Source organism: Dermochelys coriacea, chromosome 3 (assembly GCF_009764565.3).
Source record: "Dermochelys coriacea isolate rDerCor1 chromosome 3, rDerCor1.pri.v4, whole genome shotgun sequence".
In the NCBI taxonomy this organism is placed as follows: Eukaryota; Metazoa; Chordata; order Testudines; family Dermochelyidae; genus Dermochelys; species Dermochelys coriacea.
In genome coordinates, this window is record NC_050070.1 from 174,939,936 (window position 1) to 174,961,596 (window position 21,661).

General features: G+C 38.5%; 1 protein-coding gene across 13 annotated transcripts in view; it reads right to left on the bottom strand.

Moving 5' to 3' along the window:
• The window catches only part of THADA (THADA armadillo repeat containing), a 315,416-nt gene that overhangs the window by 251,868 nt on the left and 41,887 nt on the right, over positions 1-21,661 (bottom strand). For 12 of the 13 annotated variants that reach the window (XM_038394629.2, XM_043511866.1, XM_038394628.2 and 9 more), the window contains exons 22-23: positions 18,474-18,583; positions 2,782-2,914 (exon numbers count right to left, since the gene is read on the bottom strand). In XM_038394629.2, coding sequence (XP_038250557.1) covers positions 2,782-2,914; positions 18,474-18,583 — 243 coding nt within the window. Of the gene's footprint in view, positions 1-2,781; positions 2,915-13,595; positions 14,825-18,473; positions 18,584-21,661 lie in introns of those variants that run through there. The other variant, XM_038394637.2, reaches the window with a different exon arrangement.

A 21,661-nucleotide genomic window follows, 5' to 3' on the forward strand; every position in this document is an offset into this window, starting at 1 on the left:
TTTATTTTTGAATGCAGTTATTTTTTGTACATAACTCTATATTTGTAAGTTCAACTTTCAACATAAAGAGATTGCACTACAGTACTTGTATTAAGTGAATTGAAAAATAATTTCTTTTATTTTTACAGTGCAAATATTTATAATAAAAACAAATATAAAGTGAGCACTGTACACTTTGTATTCTGTGTTGTAATTTAAATCAATATATTTGAAAATGTGGAAAACATCCAAAAATATTTATGTAAATGGTATTCTATTATAGTTTAACATCGGGATTAATCGCACAATTAATCGAGATTAATATTTTTTATCACGATTAATATTTTTAAATCGCTTGGCAGACCTAACAATTACTATGACAACATGTGCACCTTGATTTTGGAAGAGGACCATCTGTCCAAAGGTCACTGAACTGGTTAAATTTTAGTTTAACTATATTTTTATTACAAAAACAACAAAATAGTCAAGATGCTTATCAATGCAGGTGCTCAGAAGTGATGCAATATTAAGGTAGGGGGCAGGAGAGAGAGAGAGAGAGAGCAGATAAAAAAAAAAACCCACAGCAATACTAGATTACATTCAGAGGGGAAAGAATCAATGTCTTTAACTCGTTTTTTACAGGGAACAACCTCATATAGAATCCATTTCAATAACAAATATTTAAGCATTTAATATCATATCACGTTGCAAAAAATAAATGTGAAAGCAAATCCTCCAAGCTATTCAGCCAAGGGAAGCACTGATGAGCACAGAAACTGGGAGTATGCACAAAAGCAGTAACTGGCACTTTTAACAGTGTCTGAGGGAAAACATGGAGCATGAAGAGATGAGAAAGGAAGTATTGAGGCAGTATGGAGATAAAATGGAGGGGAATATTGGGAAACTCACATTCAGCAAAAACATAAGGAGGCTAAAAATGTAATGTTATGATAATAAATAGTACAAAAATATAATAAAGCCCCTTTCCCACTACTTCCTCTTATCCTTCCAAAAGGAATTGCTCTCTGCAATTTAAAGATTTATTTTAGGTAACAGTATTTTTAATCTTAAAGGGTAATTTTAAAAATGCATGTAATCTTACAGAACATATTATAAAAGCATTAAAACACAACAGAGCAAGTTTACTGAGCCAGTAAAACATGTCTCAGGAGACTGATGGCAAAAGGCCACATTGAGTCTTGCATTTATGACCAATAAAACAAGATCTTTTAATGTATTAATCTATCTTATTAGGTTACTTTATAATATGTACTACAATCTATATTTTGGATTATTTAAATGCAACACTCCATTTAAGGATTCATTAATTTTACTGAAAAGCACAAGTGTGCTTGGAGTTATCCCTCAAAGAAAAACAAAATGGAAAACCAGAAAGAAAACTGTACATATTTTATCTTTGTTTTATCCATCTCATTTCTTCAACCAAATGGTTTCAGTTCAATTCCAATGTTAGTTCCAAATCTCTGTTTATAGGTATTTTATTATCAGGATGTGAATTTTGTACTCCCTCAGGGATTGACAAAGCAGCACCTTCCAGACTAGTTTATCCAAACAGGTATGGCATGGACAATGGCAGTGTAAGCTTTCCCAACCAATGTATGTCAACCCCGGCCCACAAAGACCAGTTTTAGATAAGAAAAGGATAAATGTTATCCTTATTTAGTGCTTATCCACCTTATTCACAGATGCCAATTCATAACCTGGCTTCTCAGAATGCTATTAATGGTGCTAATTAGTGCTAACTGTGCTAAGTTTTGTGATATGGATGGAAACACTTGTCCCCAGAAATAGGGCTGAAGCCACCAGCAATAGGGCTGAAGCCACCAAATTAATTTCATGTAGACCACTTGCTAATATCAGAGGGTAATAATTTTTTATCTTTATCAATCGGAGCTGGATTTGAAACAAAAACTTGAGAAAGAGCTTACAAACAATTCCCAACACCATGCAGTCTCCCTCAAATATTTTTTTTACACAAAAAATCTGCACTAATAGTAAAGCAATTTATCAGTCATAAATCAGTTACCATCACTGCACAATCTGTAATATTTTACACAAAGAAAGAAAAAGAAAAAGGAAACATTTTCCCTCCTGTCTCAGAACCTCTACACCTCTTCTGAAAGCCAAAATTTCGACATTGTTGAATTGCTCAACTAACCATATTTTATTTGAAACAAAAAAACCCAGTCATAATGAAATGTACAGCATAAATTACAAACATAATAACAAAAGGTTCTTGACTCATGTGTCCCAATTGCAAATATAATCTATCAAATACTGAAGAATTGCTGTTTGCTATAGTATTACAGTCACTAAAATGGAGTTCAGCTGCATAATAGAGCACTCAAATGAAAACAGGCATAGTCTTCACAATGCAATATCCACATTTTTATTTATCAAATAAAATAAGCAGCTATATTTACAATCTCTGAACTATTACACATTTGACAGATACCACACTGAAACCACAAATCTCATGTGCTCTCATCCTCCAGAAATGCCAGTCCATAGATCCATATCTCAGGGCGAATTATACTCCCATTTTGTAATTCCAATTGCATGAATGTGAACTGGGACAAAATGTGGACTCCTGCCTGCATCTATGTTCACAAAGTATCTAGAAGGGGCATAATTTGACCAAAAATGGGTGAAATCAGTAAAACACGCAACAATCTCACAATGTACTTACTGGTACTTCTCAGGGATTTATATACCCCACAATGATCTGGCAATAACATAAATGCAGTCATATGAAGTTACAGGTGCAACATTAGTAGGTACCTGTATGTAGAATGGAATTCCAGCACTGCGTCTAGTTGCACATAGTTTAGAAGAAGGATCACAAGATTTAATTTCTTCTAAAACATTGTACAACCATTGCTGTGGCAATGTACGTAGACTCTCACTAGTACATCTAAAAAGACACAAATAAGCATAATAAGTATTTAGGATAAACAAGTTCAAAACAAAATTAAAAGATAATAAACTGTGCCCTATTGCTGTTGCGGAGAGTGCTATTTACCTTTATTAACTAAGACCATTTTTTCCTTAATGAAGGATTGATATGCACTTAATGTGTAGTATTGATTTGACTTGACCAAAGTTGGGACAAATATATAACCCATTTCAAAAAATGGGAATACACATATGCCTTACATATTTGGGGATACTAACATATGCAGGAACATGTGATGAGAGAAGAATGGGAGTTGTATCCAGACTAATAAAAACAAAATTAGAGACACTGAAATAGATCTGGTACTAAATGCCTGGTATACTGTATTAAATGGCAACTACAATATTTTAAAATCTTGAAGAGATCATCATTTTAAGACACAGGACACTTTTTTGCAGGGCAGAAACAGAGGTGCTGTACAGCAGTAGTAGCCACCAGAGGGATTCTGTTTGACTCAGCAAGTTTCCTCAGGGAATGCTATGGGGAGCAAAGACTGGATCAGGAGCTCCCCACAGCATTTCAAAGGGTGCAGTATGGAGTCATCTGCTCTGGCTCAAATCCATGGCCATGCCCTCTCTCACTTTGAGGTGGCTAACTCTACTAGCATCCCTACCTAGTAGGTCCTGTACACTCCCCTATCAGGAATATATCCAACCCTTGTGCAAATCCATGAAGAAGGGAATGAAGTTTCCCCATGCCTTCACCCTGTAACCTGTACAGATGTGTGGGGGCCAACCATAATTAGGCAAATAGCCTTTTTTCAGACTCTGCCATTTGATAATATGGGGGGGGAGGGATAGCTCAGTGGTTTGAGCATTGGCCTGCTAAACCCAGGGTTGTGAGTTCAATCCTTGAGGGGGCCATTTGGGATCTGGGGCAAAAATTGGGGATTAGACTAGATGACCTCCTGAGGTCCCTTCCAACCCTAATAGTCTATGATTCTACCAATGTTTATATTAATTCACTCACAAAAACCACCACAACACTTTGCTAAGGTGGCGTTAAAATTACTGCTCTCTCAACAGTGCCTTCCACTCCCCAACACCTTCTGGTGTGGGGGACTTCAAATCACCAAATTCGAAAACTAGAAATCTAGGAAATGTTCAGTTAAGATTTCCCCACATTGGCCTGAAATAAATGTTGGTGTTTCAAGGGAAAAAAACCTCAAGCTTACCAAAAAAAAAAGGGGGAGGGCGGGGGGAGACAGTTGGTTCACACACAACACAACCTTAACATTGACTCCACAGGAAAGCTGGCATTTTGGTATATCCTTCTTTTGGTGTGTTTGCTTAAACTAGGAAACAGAGCTCATTACATTTCCTACAGTCTTTAATTGTAATTGTACAGCTGGAAATGAGGAAAGGCAATTCAGTGTGTCCAGTGTAATCACTGTCAACCAGCAGCAATTACTCCTAATACCAATGATGCTCAAATAGGCCACAGTGAAGGTCCTGTTGGATTGCATGAATAGGAGTGTGGAGCTGTTGTAGACATATACATTTGTTGGGGAGTATTTTTCTTTGAAACATTAATACTCATACATGGCATGCAGCAACCCTTGCATACCCAATGTATTTTTAATTATTAGGTCTGGAGCTAGTTCTCAGCGCTGGACACTAGCTATCATGGGAAGAGGGGGGGAGAGAAGGGGCAGGGGAGTATGTGGGTGCATGTTTGTTTCACTTACCCAAGGATACTGCCAATGGATTTTTCCGTATCTCAAAAACTGGACACAAGAAAGTTTAATCTAGAAAACACTAGGTGAGCTGGTTCCTGGCTACTTAAGAGACCTGCTCCTTCCTAATAGCTGGGATCAGCCAAGATGCTTCTGCTAACAGTCCCCAGATTTGAACTTTAGGCAGCCCCTAGTCCAGGGGTTTTCGCAACAAATTTTCTGGTGGCCTCAGAGTGTGGCCGCATATGAGAAACGGTGCCCTAGTCAGAGTGTTCTTAATGGAGGATACTGCTGTCTGGAACTTTACTTTGCTAATCTATTCATCACAGTCTGATTTTACTGAATATTGCGTAAGGCCCATGTGTTTACTCGTGCCTCTGCCTGATGCAGGCCATTAATGGAGAAGTCTAATGTTTAAAGGAATTAGTTAGTAAGTAGCTGGTTTGTCCTCATTATAGTGCCTTTGTGCAATATAAAATTACCTTGGGGATTGGATGTAGACTGTAGGTGGCACTATCTGGCTAATGCTGATTATAACTTTGGTTTAGTCATACAAATTGCACCTGAAAGCTTATGCAATGAGTGTATATTCAGTACAAATGAATTAAATAAAATGTTTCTGCAAACCTGAACAGCAGTATTGCAAAACTTTTATAATGCTAGGTCTCTTTAAACAGTTTAAAATAAAATACATTCAAATAATTTTAAACGTAAAATACACACAAAAAATATGCAGCTAATGAAGACAGCAAAAAACAAGGGTACAATTCATTACCAGTACTTTGACTTATTTGTCAAGTGTCTAAACTGCACTCTTGCCATGAAGTATATTTCCTCTGCAGTTATACAATCTGGCATTCCCTATAAAACACTCTCACAGGGCAAACAGCCCTAAAAATAAATACTTTGTCAAAATTACAGGAACGGTCTTAAGCAAAGGACTTTAGGGCAGGAGGGTGCCTACTTCATTCCCAAGTGCTGCCCAAACAAAGTTCAACAAAATATAATTTGGTCAGCCAGGATAAAACCTACTCCTTAACCATTATACAGCCTTTCCAAATGTAGCTTTCACAGTTAAAATTAGTTTTTCCATTAATGCCATTTTATATCATTATTAAAAGCACTAAAACGTTTGCCTTGACACAGCCTGTAACAAATGATCATCTAACAAATGATCATCAGTTATAGTTAATACAACTGCAATTTATATTAACCCTGTAGGATTTGCTGTTGCCAGAACACAAGTCCTAATTACTCTCCCATTTTAGTAGCTGGGTGGCCTCCTGTTAGTCCCATTTGACTAGCTGGTGGTTGAAATAAGAAGTCTAAAGTTAAGAGAGAAGACAGGAAATTGGGGGGAGGGGCAGGGGCAAGAAGGAAGAAGGAAGAAGAAAGAAGAAAGTGAAGGCTGAAGAAAACCTTCCACTTTTCTCTTATTTCTTCCCCATCCCCCACATCATATTTCCTCTGTTTAAGTGTTAAAAATACATCAAATTTCTACTAGCACAGCTATCCCCCACTCCATTTCCAACTAGCCAAGTTCTTATCGACCCCATCACTGCAGTATCTTACCACCACCTAAATATTTAAAAACACAATCTTTCTGCCTTATTCCCTCCCTACCCAGCAAAAAGATAGAAAACCAACAATAGGGAAAGAAAGACAGAAAAAAAACGAAAGGCAACAGTCACAGCAGGTCCTCTATCTTTTGTAAAGGCCAGTTAAAGGAAGGACTCCTGGATACCCAATCCTGCCCTAGGACTGGGCACTACCCTGGATTCCCTACATTGTTTCTCCTCCCTCTCCCCTTTTCACAGCTCCGTTTCAAGCAGGTAGTGCACCTCTAAACTACCATTCTGACAGCCACCTCAAAAGTGTCAGAGAAACATGGCTTCAAAGAGAGTGGGTCACGCAACATTACAGGAACCACAAGCAAGGCAACCAGTTGCGACATCTTCCTCTGGCCATTTTACCACATAATGGTCACCTCTGTCCTAGCTTTGTTTTACATAGCCTACTGTTGGCCTTCCTCAGATGATTTAAGACATGGGTTGGCTTTCTATCCTTTTGTACACATGAATGTGACAACTTTGCAGGGTTTTGATCAACCACTAATTCTGGTGGTTACCTCAGACTTGGTGATCCCATTTCAACTAGAGTATACTACTACAGATATTACTGTTTTAATTGTAAATGCTAGCACTAATGGTCTTATCTCCTTAATTCAAACATGGTTTAAACTTCTTATTTTAGTTGTTCAAAGAATAGAGCTTGTCTTCAGTATGTTACCTCAGCATTAAAACAAACATCCTACGCTAACATTCATTGTGGTACAAAAGAGAACAAGGCAAAACATTAGGGAATATCTAAAAGCATACTGCAAAGTTTGGCATTATATTATTATTTTATTGCTTATTTTATTTTTAAATAGATTTTTTTGCCTTAAGAGCTAGCAGAAAAAGAAAAATATACTGAAATGCAATCTAAGACATTTTGAACGCTGAAGTTGCCACAAGTAATTCTATCCTGTTCAGTCACTCACCCAAACCCAAGTTTTTTGTGAAAGCAAAGTATTACTGCTCTAAACTAAAAAACATTAGATACTATTTACTTTCAAATGGAGGAGACTACTCCCTTATGCTTGTCAGCAGCATCTCTTACGGCCTGGCAGTCAGATTACTGTCATAATGAGCAGGTGGCCTTGAAATTTAAGAATAATGATGCTTTACAAGGTAAAATTTGTGTTCACAAATGTGTTATTTTCAGGTTAAGAACCCTAATCTGTATTAGACTGAAGTATTAATTATTTTTGCCAGACCAAGTAATTAAAGTCTATAATTTAAATACCACACAGTAACTTGATATGTAAATGACTTCAATTGCAGTTCAGTGAGTTGTTTTTCTCATTTTTCTTTCTTTCTTCTAGTTAAAACAATTTCATGCATGGCCATAACAGCTATTCTGATCAGTTTTACTGAATCCAATAAACCTGAGACACAAACTGCCAAAAACCAGGAAATTCAAAGTTTAGGTTGAGCCTCTCCCCATAACTCAAAAGTTGTACTCTCCTCCCCATAAAAAATTGTGTATTAAGGATGGAGGGTCAACCATGGACCTTGAAGGGTCAACCTTGGATTTCCTGAATTTATGCGGCTTGTAGCTTAAACTTCATACAATTAAAAGTGTTGTCTATATGAGTATATCTAAATTCAAAGTTTAAATCAGTGTAATCCTGCTCGTCCTGGGGAAACTCATTTCATCACTTTGCTCTCCAGTAGTCCTGATGTAGTTTTCCTTTTGTACCGGGAAGATACAGGGAAGTTATATGACTTCTCAAGGGTCACAGCAGTCAACAGCAGACAGGACTGTCTACTCCCAATCCCCTACTGGAAATCTCCATATAGCTTCATATATTGCACTTGCAGATGTTCAGCAATCCATTAGAGTGATAGATGGATAATTTCCAAGGAGCTTGGATTAAATGTATTAGTCCAGCTGACTCCAAAATGACTCCTTTAAGTATTTTTATTTGAGACCAAATGCCATAGCTTCCTGGTGGCAATGTGTGATATTAACTTAATTCAATATACAATGTATAAAATAATTATTCCCTCATTTCCTCAAAGTGTTCCAAATATGTTTTTCTTAAATAAAAGAATTCTACCAAGCCCTTAATCTTTTATACCATAGTTCTCTGCTCCATTCTTCCCCAGGGGGGATAAAATTGATTTTTTTTTACTTGTTTTTATTTAAAATCAGATTTTATTTAAATTACATACATTTTTAAACAAACATTAAAATTAAATTTGAAATTCTGACATCTTATGTGAAGGCCTAACTTACCATAATCTATTAAATAAAAAAATATTAAACAGTGCATGCTTGCCACCAAAGCTTTAAAGAAAGTAAAACCACTCTACTGTCAGAAGTCATTGGTAACAACAGGGAATCAGTTTATTGAAGTGTTAAACCAGCTTTTGACAGCAGTAGCTGCGTCTGCTCAGACAAGGAAAATATTCTCTTCATTTCAGTTTATTCAACTATTTCTGTTCAATGACTAATTCATTCAAAGTTATGAAACCAACTGGGAGACGAAAGTGCAAGAAAGCTTGTTTTCCTCTTCCAATCTATGAATACAAACTAGGAGTGAGGATGAGCTCTACTAGTTCTAAAATCTTGAATGTGGTCACCTGAAACGATCAGTTCAATCCACTAACTACTTATTAAAGAAAGAAAGTATAACTCAATTTTAAATGAAAAACATGTTTAGATTAACATTTTTCTTATGTATCCAGCACATTTAAAGGCAGTTTTATTTAACTAATAAAAAATGTAAATACTGCTTAATGTTGCACATCTGTCATTGAATGCCAGTTTCCATCCAAACAGGGCTTGACACATCACAAGAAAAAAAAATTGATCATTTTGTAAACGCATCACTCACCACATTCTAACATGTTAAAAAAATGTAAAAATTAATACTCTGAATAAATGTATGGTAAGCCGCATAACTGCTAAAAAAACATGTATAGGTATAGTGTATCTTCCTGCTTAGCAAAAATTAATACCAAATTTAGTGTAAAAACTATATTTAGTTGAAAATCAATATGTTTTATTGGTTACTAACCAATGAGAATCACCTTTACTTAAGGAAAGTAACTAAAAAATACAAATGCAAAACAAGATTAAAATCAGTGATTTAAATCACTGATTTAAGTTGGTGATATTCCGACTGGGGTACTCATACCCATAGGGGTACCTGAGCTCTCGTCAGGGGATATGCAAGAAAAATCCTGTAGTGGCGGACAATGCATTTTATTTAGTAAGACTTGGCAATCTGATCATGGATATATTATGATCTTCTCTGAGATGGGCTAGGCAGTAGACTACATTATTTAGAAAGGGATATGCAGCCTAAGATGTTTGAAAACCACAAATTTAAATCAATCCACCCTATTCCTCCCAAATGAATGAAGCCCTATAAATTTAACTGTGCAAGGACATTCCATTATGTTCTGAAACATTAACCATCGCATTAATAAAACAGAGAGAGTTACAGAGCTCCCAATACATTGAACAGCAGTATAACATACAACGGGCAGATTTGGACTGAGTGAAGAAAGTGAGAGGAGAAAGGCAGAAATTCAGTAACCCAAGCAACAATCTGGTGATAAGGAACATGTATTTCAACAAAGAAAGCCACAGAGGAAGTGGACATGGATACCTGATGGGCAAACAAAGACATGATACACATACTCGTGAATCAGAGATAGAAATCAAGTGGGTGGTAGTGCAGATCATATGTGGCCACATTCAGATCAGATCATAAATTAGCCCTGGCATCAATGAGCTGAAGGCTGTGGAGGAAAGTGCCAGGAATAAAGATCTATGAAATGGATAAATTGAAAGAACCAGATATCCAGAATGAACATAAAGAAGTCGCGCAAAAGAAACTTCATATCTCTGGTGAAAGAGGAAATGAACACTGAAGAGATACAGAACACTGTATATAAAAAAAAAAGAAAAGAAAAAAAAAGGAGGGGGGATTACAAGAGCAGCTGAACAAATGTTGGGCTACAAGGCCAAAATGAAGAAGCCAAGGTGGATAACAGATAAAGCACTGCCACTGAGTGACAAGCATAGGAAACCAAAAGAAAACAAGAAGGAGGACGAAAGTCTAAGAGCAGAGTGCAACAGTCTGACCAGACAGATAAAACAAAAAGCAAACAATCAGACAAGCAAACAACATAATGAAGAATATGCAAAGAGAAATGTGATATGGGTTGGTGATGGCTTATCTTAAGTGATCACTCTCCTTACAGTGTGTATGATAAACCCATTGTTTCATGTTCTCTGTGCGTGTGTGTGTATATAAATCTCTCCTCTGTTTTTTCCACCAAATGCATCCGATGAAGTGAGCTGTAGCTCACGAAAGCTTATGCTCTAATAAATTTGTTAGTCTCTAAGGTGCCACAAGTACTCCTTTTCTTTTTGCGAATACAGACTAACACGGCTGCTACTCTGAAACCTGTGATATGGGTTGTATCACAAAGTCAGAGAAATGAATGGGATAGATATACAAGCTGAAGAGGTCCGCAGTGAAAGACAAACACAGACAAATAATTGGGGGCAAACAAGTAAAGGACAAACAATGGAAATAATATTTTGAAGAATTGTGCAATGTGCAGAATACAGAAGATGGAACAGTTCTGGACAAACTTCAGAGCACAAACAAGGGAGAACAGAGGCCAGAATTCTTAGAAGAAATAATAAAGATCTTGACAGGAGTTTGAAAAAGAAAGACACCAGGAAGTGACAACATAACTGCAGAGCTACTGCAGGCAGGCGAGGACGCACAGCAAAGATAATAGACCAGCTCAACAAGATTCACAAATGATAGTAACTGCCACGCAAATTGTAATAGTTGTAATAGTACCAATCCATATAAAAAGGCAGTAAGAGAGAGTGCGAGAACTACAGAGTAATCAGCTTATTGAGTGTACCAGGAAAAAATTTCACCAAGACATTTCAGAGGAGAATGATGAGGTATGTGGGAGCAGCACTTGCAGAGCAACAGGCTGGATTTTGACAAGGGCTGTCAATTAATTGCAGTCAACTCATGCGGTTAACTCAAATATATTAAATCGCAATTTAAAAAAATCAATTGTGATTAATCGCAGTTTTAATCACAGTTAAACAATAAAATACCAACTGAAATGTATTAAATATTTTTGGATGTTTTTCTACATTTTCAAATATATTGATTTCAAATATATTGATTTCAATTACAATACAGCATGCAAAGTGTACAGTGCTCTCTTTATATTTTATTACAAATATTTGGACTGTAAAAATGAGAAACAAAAGAAATAGTATTTTCAATTCACCTCATACAAGTACTGTAGTGCAATCTCTTTATCATTAAACTGCAACTCACAAAGGTAGATTTGTTTTTGTTACAAAACTGCACTCAAAAACAAAACAGTGTAAAACTTCAGAGCCTACAAGTCCACTCAGGCCTACTTCTTCAGCCAATTGCTAAGACAAAGAAGTTTGTTTACATTTATGGGAGATAAGACTGCCTGCTTCTTATTTACAATGACAGGTTTCAGAGTAGCAGCCGTGTTAGTCTGTATCTGCAAAACAAGGAGTACTTGTTGCACTTTAGAGTCTAACAAATTTATTAGAGTATAAGCTTTCATGGGCTACAGCCCACTTCATCGGATGCATAGAATAGAAGATATAGTAAGAAGATATATATATCTATATATCTCTCTCTCTCTATATATACATATACACACACACACACACACACACACACACACACACACACACATACATACATACAAAGTAGGTGGAAGTTGCCAAACAAACTTAATCAATCATCTTAATTAATTAATTAGCCTCTTACAGTTTGTATGGCAACTTCCACTTTCTCTGTATATATCTTCTTACTATATGTTCCATTCTATGCATCCAATGAAGTGGACTGTAGCCCACGAAAGCTTATGCTCTAATAAATTTGTTAGTCTCTAAGGTGCCACAAGTATTCCTGTTCTTATTTACAATGTCACCTGAAAGTGAGAACAGGCATTCCCATGGCACTTTGGTAGCCGGCATAGCAAGGTATTTACATGCCAGATAAGCTAAACATTCATATGCCCCTTCAGGTTTCGTCCACCATTCCAGAGGACATGCTTCCATGCTCATGATGCTTGTTAACAAATTAATGCATTAATTAAATTTGCAACTGAACTCTGAGGAGGAAACTTGTATGTCTCCTGCTCTGTGGTTTTACCCATATTCTGCCATATATTTCATGTTGTAGCAGTCTTGGATGACGACCCAGCATATGTTGTTCATTTTAAGAACACTTTCACTGCAGATTTGACAAATCGCAAAGAAGGTACCAATGTGAAAATTCTAAAGCCACCTGGCTGCACCTCCACATAGGAGCCGAAGGGAGACATGTCGCTGCTTCCAAGGGCTGCTTGAGATAAGCACCCCCCGGAGCCTGCACCCCTAACTTCCTCCCATGCCCCAATCTCCTGCCCCAGCTCGGAGCCCCCTCCCATACCCTGAACTCCTCATTTCTGGAATGAAACTAAAGGTGATTAATTAGGGATGTGTAGTGTGCATCTTTTTAGTTTTGCTTTTTTTCTAATGCCTTGTGTACCGTTAAACTGAGAGGTACTAATGACTGGATGAATCACTCGACCCAAAGTTTAAAAATCTGAGGTGCCTTCCAAAATCTGCGAGGGATGGGCTGTGGCGCATGCTTTCGGAAGTCTTAAAAGAGCAACACTCTGATGTGAAAACTACAGAGCCTGAATCATCAAAAAAGAAAATCAACCTTCTGCTGGTGGCATTTGACTCAGATGATGAAAATGAACATGCATCGGTCTGCACTGCTTTGGATCTTTATCGAGCAGGACCCATCATCAGCATGGACACATACCCTCTGGAATGGTGGTTGAAACTTGAAGGGACATATGAAGCTTTAGTGCATCTGGCACGTAAATATCTTGAGATGACGGCTACACAGTGCCATGCGAAAGCCTGTTCTCGCTTTCAGGTGACATGTTAAACAAGAAGGGGCAAAGGGCAGTATTATCTCCTGCAAATGTACACAAACTTGTTTGTCTGGGCAATTGGCTGAACAAGAAGTAGGACTGAGTGGACTTGTAGCCTCAAGTTTTACGTTGCATTAAAAAAACAATTTTTTGTACATAATTCTAAGTTTAACTTTCATGATAAAGAGATTGCTCAACAGTACTTGTATTAGCTGAATTGAAAAATATTTATTTCTTTTGTTTTGTACAGTGCAAATATTTGTAATAAAAATACATATAAAGTGAGCACTGTACACTTTGTATTGTGTTGTAACTGAAATCAATATAATTGAAAATGTAGAAAACACCCAAAAAATTTAAATAAATGGTATTCTATTATTAACAATGCAATTAATTGTGATTAATTTCTTGACAGCCCTAATTTTGATCAGGATGAAGTACAATAGTTCAGTTATTTGTGATAAGATAGGAACTGGGAAAGTTCACAGAACACAACCAAACCTATTACAACTTTACAGACTTCAAATAAATTTTTGATAGCATTGAGCAGAAAGAATTATGAAAAGTTATGAGAATGTATGGCATCCCCAAAAAGTTGATCAAGCTGATAGAAAGCATCCACAGCAAGTTGATGAGTGCACTGACAGTTGATATAAAGCTGACTGAATGGTTCAGAATGACTGTAGGAGTGAGACAAGGATGCATGCTATCACCAGATTTGTTCAACTTGGTACTGGAATCAGTAATAACTGTAGCCCTGAGAGATGAAATGGGAGGAATCACATTATATGTTGGGACTGTGCATAATCTTAGATTAGCAGACTATACTGCCTTCACAGCATTGACCAAGGAGGATTTACTGAGATTGACTGACAGACAAGTAGACTGAAAAAGCAGAAAATTCAGATTAAGAAGAGTCGGGGCACAAGTGGCAGGTGTGTGCCAAATTCTTCAGCAGACTCCAGTATGGCTTTTTTAATAGGGAGCACCAATTTTGAAGGAGCCATAGCCTGGAGAAGATCCACTAATGCCTGGATTGTAAAAAGATGTGAAGAGCTTGTACATTTCATCAACTTCAGGGTTGGCAGAGTAAAGGTGAGAGTTAATAGGGCACATTGGGGCATTGGTGAAAGAGGGCAGAAACAAAATTACAGACAGGATTCCTGTTCTAAAATATTGACAGTTATATGTATGAGAGAAAGATCTTCTGACCCCTGTCCAATAGATGGACCCCATTTCCGAGAAACATTGTGTTTCTAATGTTTCTGTTCCATAAGGCATGCATTTTTCAATCAGCCATGACCCCTCCCAATTTCCCCAATTAATGGTCTTCCAGCATTCATTAATAGTTTTCATGCAGCGTTGGGGTACACTGGGAGAGCTGTGGAACACAATGGCTGTGGTACGGTTGGAGTGCATTGGCAAAGCGGTAGGGTGAAGGAAGGCTGGGGTGCATTGGTAGCTCTACGGCTGCAAGGTGATCGGGGTGCACTGGCAGAGCTGTCGGCCCCAGGGCGTTTGAACTTCACTCGCAGAGCTGTGGGGTGCAGAGTAGTGGGGATGCAGGAAGATTGGGGTACATTGGCAGAGCTGTTTTGTTGAATGCCATGCCTCCCTCACCTGAGGAGAGCCAAGAGAGGTTGGGTGCTATCATCCAATCCAATTTATGCCCCTCCTCCTAACCACCCTCCCTTTGCTACAGTCCAAACCCCTCCCCCTAAACTTCCACTCGACAGTCACACATCTATTTTTCCCCCAAAGATACTTTGATTACTGCCCCCACCCCCCTCAAAAAAAATGAAATTGCTATCCATGCCTTACAAATTGTAGCAACCTTCAGTCACTCAGTTCAAAACTCCTTTTGTTTTAGGATACAGCATTTGATTACCTTATCTTTAGATGTTAACTGAAGAATGAGTTCACAGACATCAAAAGATCTGTGATTCATCCAGTCATTAGTACCTCCCAGTTTAACAGTACACAAGGCATTAGAAAAAAAGTGAAACTAAAAAGATGCACACTACACATCCCTAATTAATCGCCTTTTGTTTCATCCCATCCCCTACCCTTTGCCCAACTTTTTGGCCCGACAGGCACATCTAGGTATGGAAATTGTATGGTGGGCCATGAATGCTCACGAAATTGGGGATGGGGTGCAGGAGGGATGAGGGCTCTGAGGTTGGGCCAGAAATGAGGAGTTCAGGGTGGGGGAGGGGGCTCCGGGCTGGGGCAGGAGATTGGGGCATGGGAGGGAGTCAGGAGTGCAGGCTCCGGGGGTTGCTTATCTCAAGCTGCTCTTGGAAGCAGCAGCATGTCTCCCTCCAGTTCCTATGCAGAGGTGCAGCCAGGAGGCTCTGTACACTGCCCCGACCGCAGGCACCACCCCTGCAGCTCCCATTAGCCACAGTTCCCAGCCAATGGGAGCTGTGGGGGTGCAGCTTGAGGCAGGAGCAGCGCACGGAGCCCCCTGGCTATCCCTAAACATAGGAGCCAGAGGGGGGACATGCTGCTGCTTCCAGTAGCCTCGGCATGCGCGCTTAGAGTGGCCTCCAACCCTGCTCCCCAGCTGGAGCGAGGGAGTAGGGCAAGCCCCAGACCCCACTCCCCAGCGGGAGCTCGAGGGCCAGATTAAACAGGCTGGAGGGCCGGATGTGGCCACCGGGCCGTAGTTTGCCCACTCTTGAATTATTATTATTATAGTTTATTATTAGCATATATATATTCTGGAGCATAGTCTGTCTTTTTTACCTTTCAAATTCACCTAACGAAGTCTTGGCATTATAAAAATAATAGCGCATGGCAAATCCTCCTTGAATTTCACAGGAGAGGGAAAGGCCCTTAAAAAAGAAAGGTGGCTCATACAATCAAATTATGCAAATCTCCCCTTATATTCAACACACAAGGTATCTTCTCAATACAGATCTACTATTTGTATTTGTTTTATTGTATAATTGTTTAATACTGAACTCCCTTTACATCTGAAGAAATTTCAAATAATTTATAATTAAAATTCAAACAAATGCTGACTCTAACATTTCAGAGAGACAAAGTGGGTGAGGTCATATCTTTTATTGGACCAACTTCCATTGGTGAGAGAGACAAGCTTTCAAGCCACAAAGAGCTCTTCTTCAAGTCTGCCTGAAAGCTTGTCTCTCTCACCAACAGAAGTTGCTCCAATAAAAAGATATTACCTCATCCACCTTTTCCTCTCTAATATCCTGGGACCGACATGGCTACAATTACATGGCATTTAGCATTTCAGTTATTTGTCCAACAATCGTTTAGAACGTTTCCTCTTTTAGCATACCTGTAGTTCAAGATAAGGACAGTAATTTGATTTTACTGTTAGCTTCATTTGAAGATTAAAGTTACAAATTTAGATAAGAAAGAGAAGGCATTTGATCACTCCATAGACTTGCAAAAAGGATATCAGAAGTAATTAATTAATTTCAGTTAAAAAAGAAAGGTTGTTCCAGGCCCAATATTTCATTCTGAAGACTTATAACAACTTGGATGTAATAGTAAATATTGATAGTATCTATTCCCATAGGTTTAATAAGTAGCAGCTGCTACCCAACAGAAAGCAGAATAATTCTTTGTATCACAACCTGGCACATCGTAAGAAACATCAAGTACAAACATGCAGGCCTATTCCCATCCAGATGGGATTCACTTAGCTGATGGAATAATATAGATGAAATGTTGTTTAACACAGGAGAAGTACAAAAATAAAAGGTGGCTTTATATTTTCTGAACTAAGAATGTAGCTTGAAGGTTGCATGAGGATTAGTATTCAGAGTTTAAGGCTGGCTATATCACAGGGACCCTTTAGACAGACCATGGAGATTTGTCTGATGTGTCAGAGGCCTGCCTGTACCTTAGCCCATAATAATCTTCAAAAAGAGAATTCCATAAAAGATTGGTCTCCTGCTGAGAAGCCAAAGTGTCCCAGAGGCCTCAGTGTTCCACAGTGATTAGTCTCTTATCTTGTTTTACAGGTATCTACGCTGAATCTGGATTTAGTTCTTTCACAGACTTAACTATTTGAACATATTGTTTTCTCTATATATCAAATTTGGTTACCTTTAAATCACCTGGTTTGTATCTCAAAGGTGGCATAATAGTGCCAATTCTCTTATAAGCAGAAAAAACTAACCACATTACTGCAAGTAGGTTAACACTCTTCATGCTGTTGAAAAACTTGAGTTTCAACTATTTTAGCAGGTCCCATGAACTGCTACCTCAGCATCCAATGGCTGAGCCTACACTAGTCTCCTTTCTGAAAAAATCCCCCACCACTCCCTGCCACAGCTAAAATTGGTACAGCTCTAATATAAACGGTTATATAAGAAAGTAAATAGCTGCTCCTCTTGTGAATCTGCATAATAATTAGATCCTTTGCATGAAATCAAGGGAAGAAATCCTGACTCCAGTGAAGTCAATGGCAAAACTCCCTTTCACTTCAACAGGGACAGGATTTAATACAGTAAGTATAAACAAAACTTTTAGGCTTTTGTCAGATTTGCAGCTCAGAAAAGCATAGCCATTAAGGGAGATTTTGCATTTTGGTTTGTCTCATTAAAAACTTAATACTGTCTCTACTTACCCCCTTCCCTAGGGCTCAAAGCAGCATTGCAAGCACTTCAGTACCTATTTTGTGAAATTATTCTCTAAGCACTTAATGGAAAATCCACCCTTAGCTAGACGCAGAGGAAGTTCAGTTGATTTAGTTCTCATAGGAAAGTATAAAAATAAAATTACAGGAAAAAATCATTTTTGGGTAATTTTCCAAATGTCAGAATACGCAGTTTATCCAATGAAAAGTAATGAGAATTTCCAGGAAAATATAAAGGTGCTTGTTGAATATAGCAAGTTTACCACTCATTCTCAGATTTAAAAAACTGCAGGATCCATGGGTTGAATTCCAATTTCCCCATGTGCTCCTATTAATTTTTCAGTAGGTAGCACTACAGAAATTAAGAAAAGGGTGAGAATTGTTTGTTTTGTTTTCTTTTAAGAACTAGCCATTTAACTCTTACCATTGCAATTCAAGTGCCTAGATACAACTAAAATAAAACAGTCCATACAGTCATATATCATGGAACTAATTCCAAACAGTGGACACCTGTGGCCATATAAATCCTCATTGGACTCAATGGAGCTTTACCAAGGTGCAAGGAGCTGTTTGCACAGTCAGCTGCAGAATCAAGGCCCATAGTTTGTAAAACTGTTACACATTTTTGTTAAATAAGGAATATGTGGGTTTTACCTGGAAAGTATTTCAGTGAGCATCACAAAGCCAGTGTAAGCTAATTCAAATGCCCCTCTATGCCTGGATTGCAAAAGATGATGTTTAAAGTAGTCTCCTATATCTTTAACCTAGAAAAAAAAATTAAAAATGCAAATCATGATTTGAGTTGATACAACTAGTACATTTATTTACACAAAATACTTTGAGACCGAAATTTCAAAGAAGTGTTCCCCAACGATGTCCATACCACCTTATGCCTCTACATTTCTCATTTGAGACACAATAATATTTCCTCAGGTTAAAACGGTCACAGATAATGATCAACAAATAAAAGGCAAATACAAACTAAAACGCAAGAGGTAAAAGGCATTTTACTTTAAACATAAGAAAACTAGCACAGAACATGCTAGACTCAATTCTTGTACTCAACAGTGCAGTGTCATTAACTGTCCTGTAGGACAAATTACAGAAAACTGTAGTGACCTATGTGAGACACTGATTTCCTGAGCTACAAACAAGATTCTCTCGTGCTGTTTTACTCAGGATGTTAGCAAAGGGCGGAGGCAAATGTCCACTGAAGAACATGAATGGTAATAAATATTTGGAAGGGTATTTGTGAAGGGGAAAGGATTTCTATTATATTTTAAGTAGCTGGCCCCTTACATCTCATAACTTTCCAAACACATTACTTCTTAAAATTAGGTAGCTTTGTTCACAGAAAAAGAAAAACAGCTTGCCAAATGGCAAGTTTTGTATTTAGTAAGAAAATATACTTTATTTTTCAAGCTTCTAAAAGGGTTCTACTGACCACAGATCGTAAAAAAGAGTCTACACTGTCCATTTAACTGCTTAGTATAACAAGAACTACAGTTAAAATGTGAAATATACGAAAATGTTGTCTTAAGAGAATAAATGCCATTGACATCATGTCCTATAATTCTATTAATAAATCAAGTGTGTAAGCATCAGTACATCTTTAGAAATGCCAGGATTTAATTCTGCAAAAAACAAAACATCGTCAATACTACCTATTATTCTCAGTAAGTTTCCATGATGACTATTTACTGAAAACACACAAAAAATGGATAACTGAATCATGTGACAAATCTAAGATTATACATTTTTACTGCCGATTCACAAAAGTTCAACCTGACAAGTGGCTCAAATAAAACTCAGGGACAAAATTATGCCCACTCGTTTTGAGAGATAACTAAAAGTAACACAGTTTATAAATTGTAGAGGATACTATCACAAAACCTACACCAGGTGCATATACTTTTCCACCCTACTGCTTCGTAATGCATGTTATCCAAATTCTGGTGAAGCAAAATCTGGCACCAAACAGGAAAAAGACATTTCCCCTTTTACAGTCAAAGGAAATCTAAATTTTTTTCATCATGTATTACGAAATCCATATAATCAAGATACAAGAAGAAAAGGGCATCAATACTTGCAGATATTTGAGCTAAACTATCTCCTGGAGTGGATTTTAATCCAAATATCATTTTAGTGCACATGTAAGATTTTAGCTTTCCAAGCAGAGGCGAGTGTAAATCTCTCCCCCCCCCCCCTCGCTCTCTCGCTCTCTCTCTCTCTCTCTCTCACACACACACACACACACACACACACACACACACAACACTGGAAATCCCAAGCGTTGAAAAGTCATAAATCAAGCCCCCCAAAAAATCAAGATATTTTAAAAATACATTTGGAGTTCTTTTTCTTTGCTTTCTAGTTTTTCAACCTGTACGGTTCACATTTTCAAGATTTTCTCTACAGCCATGAGGACTAGAAACTTGACTGCATGTTCTAGGATTTTAATACTAAACATTCAGAGACTCATGAAAAGACTGGAAGAGTTGGCAACACTGCTATCTAGATACATGTACTGACTTTTTAAAATATATCTCCACATCCACCAGTACTTACTAGCAGAATTCCATTGAAGTCACTAGTTCAGTAGTAAGAAAATGCAAAATTAAAGCCTTAGTATTTCAATTTATTTTGTGAATGGTAAACACCAATGAGCACAAAGACAAAAGTTACCTTTTTTTGGCCAAGTGATGGTAATTTTATGGACCCTGAAGATATGTCCCGAAAGCAACCTGTTCTGGCAGCAGAGGAAAGGAGGGTTAAGACCACAGCCACCCCAGGCTGTCAGCCTCCTCACTTTTTGATTCTCAAATCCAGAGCATCCTAACACTTCCTAAACTTTCAAGGATCATTTCATTCCCAGCCCTGACCAAAGCCATAGCCCCAAGGACAGCCACAGTATGAAACAGCCACTGGACCTTGCATGAATGCCATGTGAATCTAACTTCTTACTCTAATGAAGCTGGGTTAATAATGAATAGAAGAAAGAGAGCATTATCCCTAACTGCCAGCTGCAGAGAATGGATCAATCACAAGCTGCCTCTCCCTGACACTGTCCCTTTACAGACAGACACTCAGTCAGCAAGCTCTTGAAAAAGAACTCCTGAAAAAAGCACTGGGAATTAGCCAGTGGCAGATGCTCTTACACAGGAGAGCCACGACTGGCTGCCAATGACCGTTGCTCACTCAACGATATGACTCCCACATGACCTATGGCGGGGTGGCCAACCTGAGCCTGAGAAGGAGCCAGAATTTACCAAAGTACATTGCCAAAGAGCCATAGTAATACATCAGCAGCCGCCCCATCCGCTCCCTGCGCCTCCCTCACTGGCAGCCCTGCCAATCAGTGCTTCCCCCTCCCTCCCCACACCTCCCGATCACCTGTTCCGTGGTGTGCAGTAAGCTCGGAAGGAGGGGAGAGAGGAGCAAGGACATGGCAGACTCAGAGGAGGGGGTGGGAAGGGGTGGAGTGGGGGCAGGGCCTGTGGCAGAGCCAGTGAGCACCCCCCAGCATATTGGAAAGTTTGGCACCTGTAGCTCCAGCCCCGGAGTCGGTGCCTATACAACGAGCCGCATATTAACTTCTGAAGAGCCGCATGTGGCTCCGGAGCCACAGGTTGGCCTCCCCTGACCTATGGTCTGGCTGTGAAAGTCCAATCCTCTTCATACAGAAACTGAAAAGCTAAGCAACTGAAGTGCTGAGAACTTTTAGTGCTTACATCAAGCACCACTTTCCAAGTTCAAATCCTGACCTGGGTAAGAGAGGAATCTGATCTCATCATAGTTTGCCACTGCTATTTCTCCACATCACAAAACCACCCAGATCATTT